Genomic DNA, 13638 nt, shown 5'->3' with positions numbered 1-13638 from the left:
AGCATAATTACATACTCCAGTACTGTAAGAAACCGTCTCAGTCAGCCAGTCATTCCAGTGAAATATCTCTACATAAAAGACTGGATGTAAGTTCATTTTCAGAGCAAGTGTGGCTTGTGTCATTACTGGGGAAAAAACGGTCCTTAGCTCTCCGTTATTAAAAATATTACTAGGATGAAGGGTYGCTCAGGAGATATTTTTTTTAATAACAACTGCACCTAAAGTGATATATCTGTTGTATCTTCTCTGCCTCCAAACTTGTTCTTTTTTGTTTGACTGCTTCAGCCATCACTACTATTAGGAGTATTATTACTGCACTAATGTCTGTGCAGCTGTAGAAAATTAGAGTTAACYTCTGGGGAAATTCAAGTCTGCAACCGACGCATTAATCCTGCAATTCCAGGGGTGTGAGGTCAATGGGAATATCGCTTCTCCATTCCCCCACTGGAGCCTGACTGCACTTCTCTGCACCCAAAGACCCGCTGAGAAACCGTTCATGGCCTCTCTAAACCAGTCATGGGATAGCATGGACAAGGCAGCTAAGTGAGGATGGGGCAACAGCTTGTCAGTAGAGCAGAGATAGAGCAGCTGGAAGGAAAATCCTGTTGGGGCCCATCAAAGCCTGCTGCTCCTCTGGGTTCACTGCAGCCACCTCCTAAAGCATCATTCCAAGACTGCCACACACCAGATTTGTCTCCGCAACGGCCTTCAGCAGTGGCAATGCACCCGGATGCAGGACTGCATCCTGCACTCCATGAGAGCCTCTGTTCAGACTTCCCAGAGCCCCCAGGAGAATGCTATAAAATGATATAAACCTCGTTCAGTAGAAATTCACTCAGTGTCAAAAACATGAGACTGTCTTTCAATGCACAGCAAAACATTGGACAGACCATGCCAATACAGCAAATAATATGAAGCCATGGTCATACTAACTGTATAGACTGGGACATACAAATACCAAGATGACATTTTTGGGTTGAGGTGTTTGAACCCATTTAAAACAGTGGGATTTCAAAGGCAGGCACCTCCTTGGACAATTCTGAAAATCTTTCCAGCTCATTTCCTTGGTCCTTGGGGGACCGTTGGTTGCTGTTGTACAACACAAAGAATAAGACACACAATTTGCACTGAACAGCTTGCAATCAATTTAAACTGAAGACAAAAACAGAGGGAAAAAATGGAATAGAGTTACAGAAGTAGATTCAGATACAAAACCATGGAATTTCTTGCATATTCTGGAAGGTGCTGAGAATATCAGAGAGACCAGAAGGTTTCTAGGCTGAGGTCCCTACTCAGACTTGCAGTAGTTTCATGTCCTTAGCTCTACTCTGTGCTTGTGAAGGAGAAAAACTCTGAACCAGAAATGGTTTAAGGATACAAAGACTGATGCAGGAACCTTTTGAACACACCTCTCTGCAGCAGCAGCAGTCTAAGAATAGAGATACTTTTKTTCATTAAGAGAATATTAAGCCGCTTTTAAGAACACAGTACAATGTATCTATGTCTGATAACTTGGGTTATTTATTTGCATGCCAGTGTCTCTTGCAAACTACACCAATAGTAATTTTTGTAACTGTGAGCTTGTGACAGGTATAAATGGACCCCTTTCAAATTACATCTTCCACTGTTTCTGCTTTCACTCCAGCACATTTGCAACAGGAGAATAATACCAAACTGAAAGTGGCATCACACAGCAGATCTTACTATTCTAGTAAATTCCGAAACCTACTGCTCGGGATGCTCTAAAATATGGAGGGCTTCTGGAAACTGAATTCTCTCTATGCTGTTGTCATATAGGAGTTCACAGTCAGAGCCTTCTTCTAGAAGCAGCCAAATGCCAAATCTGAGAACGAAGCGTTCCTCGCTTTTCCCAAGCACATAACCAGCAATTTACTGCAACGTCCCTGAACACTGCAATTTTCTACAAGGAAAATATGGACTGCCTCCATAGCAACCAAGGCAGACTGGCACATAGATGTCATTGCCGGGACGTGGATTAGCGAGAAGAAACCTTCCAAGCAYGCGCGAGAGACGGCACAAAGCCGGGAGCAGATGGCTCCTCCAGCCACGAGACGTGGGACTGCAAACTAAGAAGGAAAAGAGAACAAGAGGTGAGGCAGCACAGTGGCAGGATCACAGAGGTTGGGGATGAGAGAGTGCAGAAGAATGTTATTCAGCTTGAAATCTCTTTTCTCCTTTTTCCCCAGCTCTCTGAATTTCATTTGCAACCTTTTCTTCTTGTCTCCCATTCCTATTGTTTTTCTATTATCTCTTTACCTACCTCCATTACCATGTGTCTGATCCTATTTTTCCCTATTCTCTATCCTTCCCACCCCTTATTCACTCTGTGCTTTCCATCATCCCTGCCCATTTTCTTCTTCAGCTCTCCCTCCCTCTCYGACACCAAGGGATTATCCTGGCTTTTTCCTCCCCTTGTGTCCTGGCATGGCCAGGCTGTTTCCATGTGTGCACAAGATGGAAGGGAAGGATTTATGTCCTTGCATCACTTTCAAAGTTTGACCCTGAGATGGCCAGAAAGACAACGCTGCTAACACTCATAATAACCAAGCAATTGGAGTGCATTAATAGAATGGCTCGATGATAAACTCAGATCTAAAGTCAGGACACTTCCCAAGGTGTCAGTCTCCATTGCTTAAATGAAAGCTCATGTGAGCATTTCCACTTAGCCATCAACTCCTGCAACAGGATGTGCAAAGATTTTTTAAAATTAGTTAATATTTCTCTATGTTTCTTCCAGTTCTCTCCTGCTGAATACACAAGCACACACAAATAGATAGATGTACTGTAACAAAGGGCATGGTGTGAAAATAAAATAAAATTGGTTCTCAAAGTCAAAGGACCTGGGGGGTTACAGCACTTGGGGGCTACAACAGGCTTTCAGGAGACAGAACTGCTATGGGAAACAAGAATGATGTTCACAGAAGGTCTGGTAGATTCATGCTAAGTTTAAGCTCAGTGATAGAAAGGCTATGCAAATTCTGTCTCCCGGAGCTACAGTGGAAAAGAGTGGTTCCTACACTGAAATCTATTTGTGCACATTACTTATGAACAATGATTAATTTTGTTCTCTAAGCCTGGGTCTTCCAAGCTGCGAACACAATTTTCATGTTTAGCTAAAAAAATTCTACAAGATGTGTTTCTCACTGCAGGCAATTTATGAAATCCAACTGGAAGTACCGGAAGTAAAAATCAACTAGGAAGAAGACTGATGGAAGACTGCTTCCTGGGAATGGTTGCTGTGTCTGTCAGTAACGAGGCTTGGCTAAGAAAAAACAGTATTAAGAGATGGGACAAAAATRAGACATGCTACAACTTTGTCATATTTCAAAATTATCATCTGCCTCCCCAGGTTCTCGTATTGGTCAGTCATAAAGAGCACTTATTTTCAGGTTAGAATATATGTGAAATCTCACTAACACATCCCTGCTTACATTCATTTAAGAACCAAGTGCTTTCTCTTCAGTACTAAACAAAAACATATGTTCTCCCGGGCCAGGTACTTCATTCACATCTACACTAAAGTTTTGTAAAGTACCTCCACTTTTTTGATCTCTCCAACATCTAGACCCCAGACAGAGAATTTCTCCACAGAACCATCAGCAAATTCATCTTTCTCTTCTGGCAGATCCAGCCACAGCCTCTCTGTCTGCATCTTCTGAGGACCCATGATGATGATGTACACCCGGCTGTCSGTGCTGGAGTCGAACTCTGTGCCCGTCGTGACCGTGATGTGATATGGGATCACTGCAAGAGACAGAAGTTTCGTCATCAGCAAACCTGCCTATGCACCCCAGTTTTCAGAAAATGAAAGTCTCATCCTGGGAGAGGAAACACTATTGCATGCTAAACAGTTCAGTGTCCTGTCAAATTCAGTTGGAGATGGCATAACCCCATGCTGGACAGGGCTATAAAGGTATTTGGGGAGTTACTTTTGGAAAYCTTGGAAACCTACAAGGACTCAACTGCCTAGACAGCCTTCTGGGCTGCAATGAGGCTRTGGGGTATAACAAAGTCCTGATTTCCCCCAGTAGACAATCTTTACTTACACTAAGCAACCTGCTTGAAGATGAGTAGGTGTCCTAATCTTAAATAGACTATTGGACCAAAAGGAGCTTACACTCGTGGTTCAATAAAAGCAGATAAATCTATGCTGACTCCAAGGTCACCACCTGAATGTCCCAGTACAACTACAAATGTTCTCTCTCAAGGCTTGTGCTGATCTATAGGGTAGGGATCTATAGGGGTTTCAGCATCCCTTCATAGGATGCAGGCCAACTGCGAATCTCCTCTCTATAAGGGAGATATTCAATAATTCTATACATCACATGATAGTAGTTATTGGGGAAAAGTCTTCAGGCCATGGTTTTGGGAAATAGCTTAGCTGGGTTTTRTGTGGTTCTCAAAAACTTCAGTTCAGCTGTTAAAAAGGAGGAAGTGCCAGACTGCTTTTCAAGTGCTTTCCAAAAGCTCATTTGGGTAGACCRAGTGGATGGTGCAGAATTAGATGATGAATACTTGTCTGATTTCTCAGAACATTTGTGTAGGGCTGTTCAAAACGTTCTGACAAAACTCAAAGCTCTGAAACTTGCCTTGTCACAAACTCAACCTGAGTTTTCATCATCACTTTTTCACTTTCAAAAAGGTTCATAAACCTTGACTAAAACTTGGCCAAGTTTCAAATCATTTGGGACTGATATTTAATTTTCCTTCACGATGACTGAGGAGATTTGGAAGGGCAGGGAGCTGTACTAGAAACTTTCAGCAAGATCAGGGAAGACATAAATTCAAGGAGATGAAATCTGTTCTTACCTCTGCACTGACTAGAACCCAAAGAGTTCCATTTATCTCAAATTTTCAACATCTGCACACCAGCACAGAAGTGAACTAAAGATCAGGTGAGAATTATTCTCCAACATAACAATATGCAATGCATTCTTCATGAAGCMACCACTGGAGCTAAGGGTATTAGCTCCAATAAAGAGCCCAAGTAAAGGTTTGTAGGAAGCATCTTCTCCCTGATCCCTTGAACCCTTGTGACAGAGCTCATACTGTTAAAAGGTAGACAGATTCACAGAATGGTTGAAGTTAGAAGGGACCTCTAGAGATCATCTAGCCCAACTCCCCCACTCAAGTAGGGACACCCAAAGTACGGGGCACCTGGTCACATCCAGGAGGGTTTGGAAGATCTCCCGAGAAGGAGATTCCCAATCTCTCTAGGCAGCCTGTTCCAGGGCTCTGTCACCCTCACAGCAAATAAGTTCTTCCTCACGTGGAGATGGAACTTCCTGTGTTTTAACTTGTACCATTACTCCTTGTCCTATCACTGGCCAACAGCAAGAAGAGTTTGACCCCAAACCTCATGAGATGTTTCTGAACCTCTGGATGAGGATCCCAGCCACTATGGCACACATGCCCACAGAGTTTCCTAAGAGGCATATGAACACCACACCACTTCCCACACCACTTTCCAGTACGGAGCAAAGTCCCCAGGCCAGGTCCCATGAAGCTTGCTAGCTGACAGGACCTTTCTCTATGCTCCATCCTCAGATCAGYTCCTGCCCCTCAGAGGCATCACCCTCACTGGGCACAGGAAACTCAGGATGAAGTCACTCAAACTGCTCTGCCCTTTCTCCCAAAAGTCCCAGTGCCACATCCTAGTGGAGTCTTCCCTAATCAACCAGCGAACAGCTGCCTTTTTATCCAGCTCAGGAGGCAGCTGTTTGGCTCTCTCGATCCATCTTATCTGAAGCTCCTTTGAGATACAATTTTCCTTAATGAGAGCATGTCACAGCAACAGGGATAGAGGTGATGACAAGCTCCAGGACTCAGAGGAGAAAGACCACCCTGGTACAATGGGGATGACGGGAACTATCCCTGCTCTGTTGGAGACGGGTTCTCAGGGGACATGCTGATGGTCTACCCATTATTTGCGAAATTACATGGAATGTCAACATAGCAGATGGTATCCATTGTCTCACCACAGAAGTAGTATCAGAGAGAACATGGGAATCACTTATTTTTCATTTGAGAACAATATGGGATTACAAAAGAAGAGTGGCCCCAAAACACATGGGTTACAGAGCAGGTTAAACAATGTATAGCATTACATATTGTTCAGACTTGCATGCTGGGGACATGTGACCCAGACAGAAAAACATCACAAGTAGCTACTGGGCGTCAGTGGAGCTACCGTAATCACTTATGTGAGTTCCCTTGGCCCATGTCAGCACAAACCATCTTAAACCCCTAAGCTAAATTCCATCATTCTTCAATTGGGCCACTGTAGAAGTTTAAGATAATGTTCATTGTTTTGCACTTGCTGTGGATTATGAAAACATGGACAGAAAGAACATGYGACTTGGCCGATGATGAGTTACTTGTTAAAACACAATATTTTAACAGTACATTTAAAACCTTAAACTAAAACTAGAAGACTCAGTGAAGCATAACAACGAACAATAACTGCAATTTAAATGTTAATATATCGGAACATAGAGATGGCTGATCAGAAGCTAAATAAATAAATAAATTAAAGAACTCAAGAATTTTTCCTCAAAGTTACAAATTCAGCTGACTGACACTGATCTTCTAGGCTTTGAACACAGTCAGGAAAGAAACACCGATCACACAAGAGGGTGGCACAGCAGGGCCCCAGCTCTATCCTCTGAAGAAGGCAATTTCTTCCCCAACTCCTACAAGCAGCAACCTAGCAAAATTATCTTCCCTGCAGCAATACTGGTTTTTGCAAACACAGGCCAGAGTATGTCACTTTTAAAAAGTTGCAATCCAAAAACTGATTTTTCTTTTATCTTTTGCTGTGCTTTATTTTCTCAAGAGACAGRGCTTAGTGATGAAATGCCACATGCTAGAGCCATCAACTGTTTCTGTCAGTTGTTTGAGGCGAAACCTCAATCCAGGGTTCCCAGGCGCCCTGTCTTTGAGTGTCTGAAAGCCTTTGCAGATCCATCTTCCTTCCACACATATAAGACCATCCACATTCTGGAATAGAACAAATCCTCCTGAGTGCTCCAAATCAAAGCTTGTTTTCTAAGAGAAAGCCAAAAGACTTAGCTTAGCTCTTGCTCAGCTCCTGGTGTCCCAGTTCCCTCAGCTCCACAGCAGCTGTGATGTATTTATGTGCTACAAGAAAGAAACTGCAGCATTGCAAAATAAATTACATTTAAATTCATATTAAGAAGACACTGATGATGATGAGGCACTACCAGCATGATCCTGAAAGAAGGAGGCAGTTCAGGCACGTCAAATAAGGTCTCAAGAAATTCAAGTTTCCTCTGTAAATTTAGGTCTAACATGCTACATATTGAGCAGACAAAAAAGAACACGTAGGAAGAAAAAGACAGCTGGTATGAGCAACAAGTAAAGAGCTACATTAAGGAATCATGGGGAGAAGAGCTTCCAGCCTCCCAAGGGACATTGTGATTGATGATAACATGTCTGCCTTGCCCACAGTCCCTTTCACTACCAAGAGTATTGCATATATCATACAAAGGGATACTTCAGACAAAACTATACAAAGTTTGCATAAATTCTTCCCTTCATCTAGCTGTCCTTTTTTTCAGAGAGCCTTCACTTCTCCTCACCTCTCATGTTGCAATGAAGTCAATAGTGGAGGAGGAAAAATGAGTGTGATTGTTTAGGACCTCCTCTTTCTGAGGAGGCCTATGGATGTTGCTAACTAGTTCCTGTTCCCAATTTGATGATCTGGCTGTACTCGCCTATCAGGGACATGATTTGGGGTTATAGAAATGTCCTGTACATTTATACTTCTGTGACAGCAAACAGCAAATCCTTGACTAACCATTTACCTACTTTCATACTCTTCAAAGCATTACAGTGTATGTAGGACTCTCATCTTTTGGCAGTAACTCTGACCCTCTACTGTGTCATAGATTTCCACAGAAGAGCAAGAAGTTTAGAAACACTGAAATTGCTGTTAACTTTGGGTCTTATTCCACTAGTAAGGCCTGAGAGCTATAAGAAAATCCACAAACACACAAGCACCTGACCCAGCCTTTCCCAAAGTGGTAACAACTCAAAGAAAGCAGCAACAATTTTCTTTTCTGCTCCTCCTAGCTCTTCACCAGGACAAATGCAACTTTTTGAGACCTGAAAGCCAAAACCACACACATGCATGCATCAAACATGCTGCTCTCTCACATGATCCTTCTTCTGCCATCTTGACCAAGCTGGATTTCTTCTTTTCCTTCACGTTTGTGTTACTATCCTGGCTTGAAAGGCTGACAGATGAGTTGTCCAAGCTGTTCCGTTCACCGTCATAGCTCTAATTACACATACAAGAGGGTAATGAGGTTCAGTGCTCACGTTTTCAGCTGTTCCTATGTGCCTCTAAGAACAACTTTACAAGAAATCCCTGCAGTCTTCCAGGTAGCATTTTGCTCAGTGAAGCTCAAAAATAACATGACTTCTTACAACTTACTTCAAGTCGTTCATTTGCCTCATCACAGTAATCTTGACGGGCCATTTTAGATGTGTGCTACAATGCAGTGGACCTAACAGACCTTAACAATGTGTTGTGTTTTTTCTCTGATATGTGTATGAGCCATAACCACAGAAAACCCAGGCAGATGGAACAGCAGATTTTCTTATCAGGGTATATATAGTGATGTTAGACTAATCCATCTAGAATAGGTCAAAGACTGTAAGTAGAGTGCTACAAAGTTGAATGATATTAAACATTATTACTTTAGAGGAGTTAGGGTAGATGAGTTTGGTGTCATTGGCCCATAAATAGAAGGCTTTTACCTTTACACAGTCACATAATAATACATATATATATATTTATATATAAAGATTTCCTTCATTATGAGGGAATTAATATGAGCATCTGGGTAGGCACAACCACAAAAATTCATAGTATTGTCTGCTACAGTTTTATGAGCAGACATATGGCAATACTCATCCATGATGTAACTTTCCTTGCAACCATTCTGTTACACCAAGGATGAGTTTGGCCCAATTTCATTAACGATGATTTCAGCAGTTACTTTCAGTTAAAATGTCACTGTATTTAGTAAAGTGGACTTCTTAAATACAATGGACTTATAATCAGYTTTTGTATTATGCCTCACTGTATAGAAGCTGGAGAGGTCTATTAATCTTGTTTGCTAATTTTAATTAGTGCATGTACCTTGAATTTCAATTAGCTATGCCAGTCTGATAAAGCAATACAGAATGCACAAGAACAAAGGGCATTTCATTAAAATATATTCCATGCTTTAAGTGTTGTCAGAGAAACTAGACTTTTGATGTTGGCCATGGTTGGAAAAGGGAACTAAGAAGAGGAAGCCCACCTAGTCCATTGAGGATCAGGTTAAAGGATCCAATATTTTGGCTTGAGAACTTTGCATAGTGGAACATCTTACAGTGCACKTTGGGGGCACAGTGAGGATGACAGCAGGACAAAATACTCTGTTACTCATCAGCAAAGCTTTGCTTTGGCTCTCAGCTGAAGAATTTCACTGGAAGTCTTTCATTTTTCTACTGAGAGTGCAAAGGGTAGACCTAGTGATGCTGTGGGAGGAGACGGGCCATACTTTGGGTACTTGTCTGCAAGTCATAGCTTAATTTCAGACAAGTCAGAAAGGTCTCTAATGAGCTGTCTTGAGCTTCAACTGTATGAAAAATAGTTTTTAAAATTTTATTAGTAGTCATTAGTTGGGATCACCATACCTGTTCATAAAATACGCGCTCTATCTTTTTGTCTTCCTTCTTTTTAGAGAGCCAGCGTTCACACAAGAACACAAATGATTCTTCTGTGTCCTCGTCCAGGATTTCTACTTTTTCCAGGAACCAGTCAGGACTAAACATAGAATTGTCATGACGAATCTTGATCTTGTATATAATGCCAAGGTCCACAGCCTGCATTGTAAAAGTATCCTCCTACGGGGTATTCAATGGCAAGTGGTTCAGTTAACGAGCTCTCAACAGATCATCRACCCAACAAAAGCAAATCATGACTATGGAGCAAAATGTGTTTAAACTCTGTCTCACAGGACAGTGTTTGACTAAAAGCTTTACACCAGAATGTGCAGGCATCTTCTATGCATGAAAACAATTCTGCAGGAGAGGGCTCCGAGGTGTGATTTCTCTCCCTGAAGAGAAGGGTTCTGAAAGGGGCTGTACAAAAGCCACTTAAAAAAAAAAAMAGAATGCTGAATTTCTGGCATTTTACCTCCTGATCATTAAGACAAAAAGTTCCCTTTTWWATCCAGTTAGCTTTGCACAGGCAATCTGTGCAAAAAAATCTTTGCCATCGTTATATCTGAGGAGCACCACAACAGGCTATGAATACAATTCGTGGATTGATCGCAGGGTGCCACTTTTGGAGTCATTTTGTCAAACACAGTCAGCTTAAGATGTGTTCATTTATCATGCTCGGRGATGAATTATAGTATATGCTATGCATGGGAAAAATCAATTGCACAGAGTCTATGGGAATGAATGGCTTCACGTTTCTGTGCTTTCAAATAGRCAACTAGCAAATTCAAGACAGCTTGTAAGGAAAAAAAATCGTCTCTATATGCTCAAAATTCATCTCTTTATCAGTAACTTCACGGAAAGAAAGATCTGCCCATTTGTTACAGTGCTTGTCTGTCATAATACCCAGCTGACAAACCGCAGATAGCATTTTAAGAGGTAATGAACATCATAAATGGAATCAATCAGTTCATCCCTCACAGGAAATCTCAGCCTGTAAAGACAGTCATGCACTTGTCAGGTTAAAGGACTGCAAAATGGAAAATGTTATCAAGCCTTTGCATTTGTACCTGTGCTCTTTCAAACTTGTTGAAGTTTGTCTCCGATTTGCTGAGTTTTCTCTCTCCCGTGTCCCCCAGATCTCCATAGATATTTAGGAAAACATTAGCATCTGTCCCAGCACCATAGATATCTCCAGTGAACACACTTATCTTGTATGTGTGAACTGCAGAAAGAAATGAAGACAAGCAACGTCTGAGCAGGTGGATCATCAAAGTCTGTATTTGATACTGAAATTACCAGAGGAAATGGTCCCCAAATGTGCTACTCATCACTCAGTTCTGGGGGGTTAAAACACTGATTCCTTTATCCTTTGAGGCTTCTGATGATAACCCCTAGGAAACTTCTGGACTGAAATTTGCTGACTTTCCCTTTCTACATCTAATCAGTGCCTATATATTGCTTTGAGCACATGGYGTATAATTAAAAATGCAAAGAATCATTACAGTTATTCCTGGATGTGAAGTCAATGAGAGGTGAGGGAACTCAGCACCTTTTCCTACCGAGGCTCAAGAGACCTACATTTGAGAACAAGATATTCAGTGCTGTGAATTCTTAATACTCCATCTTCCATAAACAAACTCCAGGGATTCAGACGTGCAATTACCACTGAAATTAATGGCATGTATCTGCATAGATTCCTAAAACAGAAGGAGAGCAGGTTGCTGAATCCTTTTTTTCTCAGACAGTATTTAATTAAGGAAGTATCGGAGTTGTACTGTTTAAGTACCCTTTCTGTTTAGCTTGCTCAATGATGATTCAATAAAACCCTATCAAATCTTTAGTAATGTGCTTTACWCAACCTGTTAAATACTCCTATTTTTATACTGCTGCTCTTGTCCCAATTGCACAGGGAAAACAAACAGTAACTGAAAGCATCCTTTGCAGGAAAACAATTAGGAACTGCACAAGGCTCTGATTACCCTGGTGGCATTCAAGCCTTAGTAAATGTCTTCTTGCAAATCCCAGGGCATCACAAATGAGGAAGAGGCACAAAGCCTTAGTTATGGAGGTGTRTTACAGATGTTAATATTCTTCTCTGTGCCATCAGAAGAACCATCAAAGAAAATATCTGCATTATCCCTCCCAAACTTAGCTCTCTCAATAAAATAGAGCCTAATCTGYTTGGTAATCCATGAAAGACTTCACTGATTTCTCTGAGAAAGGGATCAGGATCATCATTTGAGGCCATTTATCAAGTTAGGTGCGATTCCATGTTTTCATGTTTGCCTCTCCTCATTGTGTCCTTAACTGCAGTGCAGAGTTAGGGCTTTGCACTTGAGAGACAACTRCTACATTAGTAATGAGGGAAACAGTGTGTGTATTCTGTTTGATCAGTTCATTCCCCTTTCGTCTTTGCTTGCCAGTTCTGAGATCTTTAGGACTGAAATTAAGTCTACTGTATAAAAGACTATCATTATAATAACATAAGCTGAAGTTTCTGACTTTAATGCTGCATGACTGCCCAAAACATATATAGATTACTTCTGCCCCAAATTATTTATATCATCAAGAGGACATCCCAAATTTAGTCCTAGATCCCAGCCCAAAAAAGCCTTCAGTTATCCAGAAATCCTACTCTGCAGTCTGCAAAACTTGTTTTTAAGGCCTTGCCTTTAGAAGGAAAAAAATATGAGACAGGTATGCTGGTTAACACCCAGCAACTAATGCAACGTAAAGTGACATGGGTCAGGAGGTTAAAGAAAACGTTATGTAGGAATCAAGCAGCTTTGCCACTTACTGTTATAAAAACTGCCCATCTCTCCCTGGGAAAAGGTCTCACACRAGCTACCACATGGTTGCTAATAGAGGAAAGAGCACACCTCCCTCTGCTAGAGGTAAAGGCTCAATTCTCCTTTACAGCAAAGCCCTGGCAATGGCACACACTTAAAATTCATCCATATTCCACTCTGACAATGTTGTACTGTAAATGCAAATCAGATTCAGATAGAAAAGCAACATAGAAATGAATGATTTTTTCTCTGTTGACTCATCTTGTTAGCAATGAATGGAAGATGGCAGCTGAATTCAATTTGCTCTACCCAGGATATAAGAAGGTTCACAATTTCTCTCAAGTGCAGAGGAAAATGGGTGGGAAGAGGAGAAAAAAAAAGAGGAGAAAGAGGAGAGGGAAAAAAAAAGAGAGGAGGGAAAAAAAAAAAAAAAAAAAAAGGAGAGACAGAGAGAGAAACTAGAAGCAGCCAGGCATATAAGGAAGCAAAGAGCTTAGGATGAAGCTTCATGGAAGTGCTTCAGGTATCAGAGAGACCAGAAGATGGGAAGCGAAATAACTGTGAACAGTTTGTACTAGCATTTCAACTGCTTGAACTATACTTCGYACTAAACCATCAAGCAAATAGGTCCCTACAATACTCCTAGGATTATATTACCTTCTAGTGGATCCTCAACTTCTTCTTCTATCTGCTTTAAAGTCCCATCCTTCATGAGTTTCTCGGTAAAAATATCAGATGGTACCAGCTCTCTGATGATCTCTCCATCGTCTTCAGACTTTGCCAGCCATCTTTCACATGGAAATGTGATGGTTTCTGAACCCTGAAGTAAACGTGACAGAGTAAAACTCAAAACAAGGTGATCACAGCTCCAAATTTCTCCTTTTGAGCACTTTCTGATATGCAAACAAGGATTCTCAGCTCATGTAGATATGTACATGTATGAAATGGGACTTGAGACAGTATGTGCTGCAACCACCAAGCCATAGAGGCATGGGACAGAACAGAACATCTTTACATGGGACAGAACATTTCAGTCACTCAAAGTACAAGAAAAAGACATTTAGAGAGACAGAAAAAAAAGCACTAA

General features: G+C 41.3%; 1 protein-coding gene across 1 annotated transcript in view; it reads right to left on the bottom strand.

Annotated features, from left to right (window-relative positions):
* The window catches only part of LOXHD1 (lipoxygenase homology domains 1), a 123718-nt gene that overhangs the window by 34523 nt on the left and 75557 nt on the right, over positions 1-13638 (bottom strand). Inside the window, exons 28-32 of the mRNA XM_026039848.1 lie at positions 13209-13371; positions 10830-10984; positions 9733-9942; positions 8200-8323; positions 3557-3765 (exon numbers count right to left, since the gene is read on the bottom strand). Of these exons, the coding sequence (XP_025895633.1) occupies positions 3557-3765; positions 8200-8323; positions 9733-9942; positions 10830-10984; positions 13209-13371 (861 nt within the window). The remainder of the gene's footprint in view (positions 1-3556; positions 3766-8199; positions 8324-9732; positions 9943-10829; positions 10985-13208; positions 13372-13638) is intronic.

Source organism: Nothoprocta perdicaria, unplaced genomic scaffold, assembly GCF_003342845.1.
Source record: "Nothoprocta perdicaria isolate Ctin4 unplaced genomic scaffold, notPer1 scaffold_10, whole genome shotgun sequence".
Taxonomy (NCBI): Eukaryota; Metazoa; Chordata; class Aves; order Tinamiformes; family Tinamidae; genus Nothoprocta; species Nothoprocta perdicaria.
Note: the sequence above shows the minus strand (reverse complement) of the source record. Positions and strands in the feature narration are given on the sequence as shown.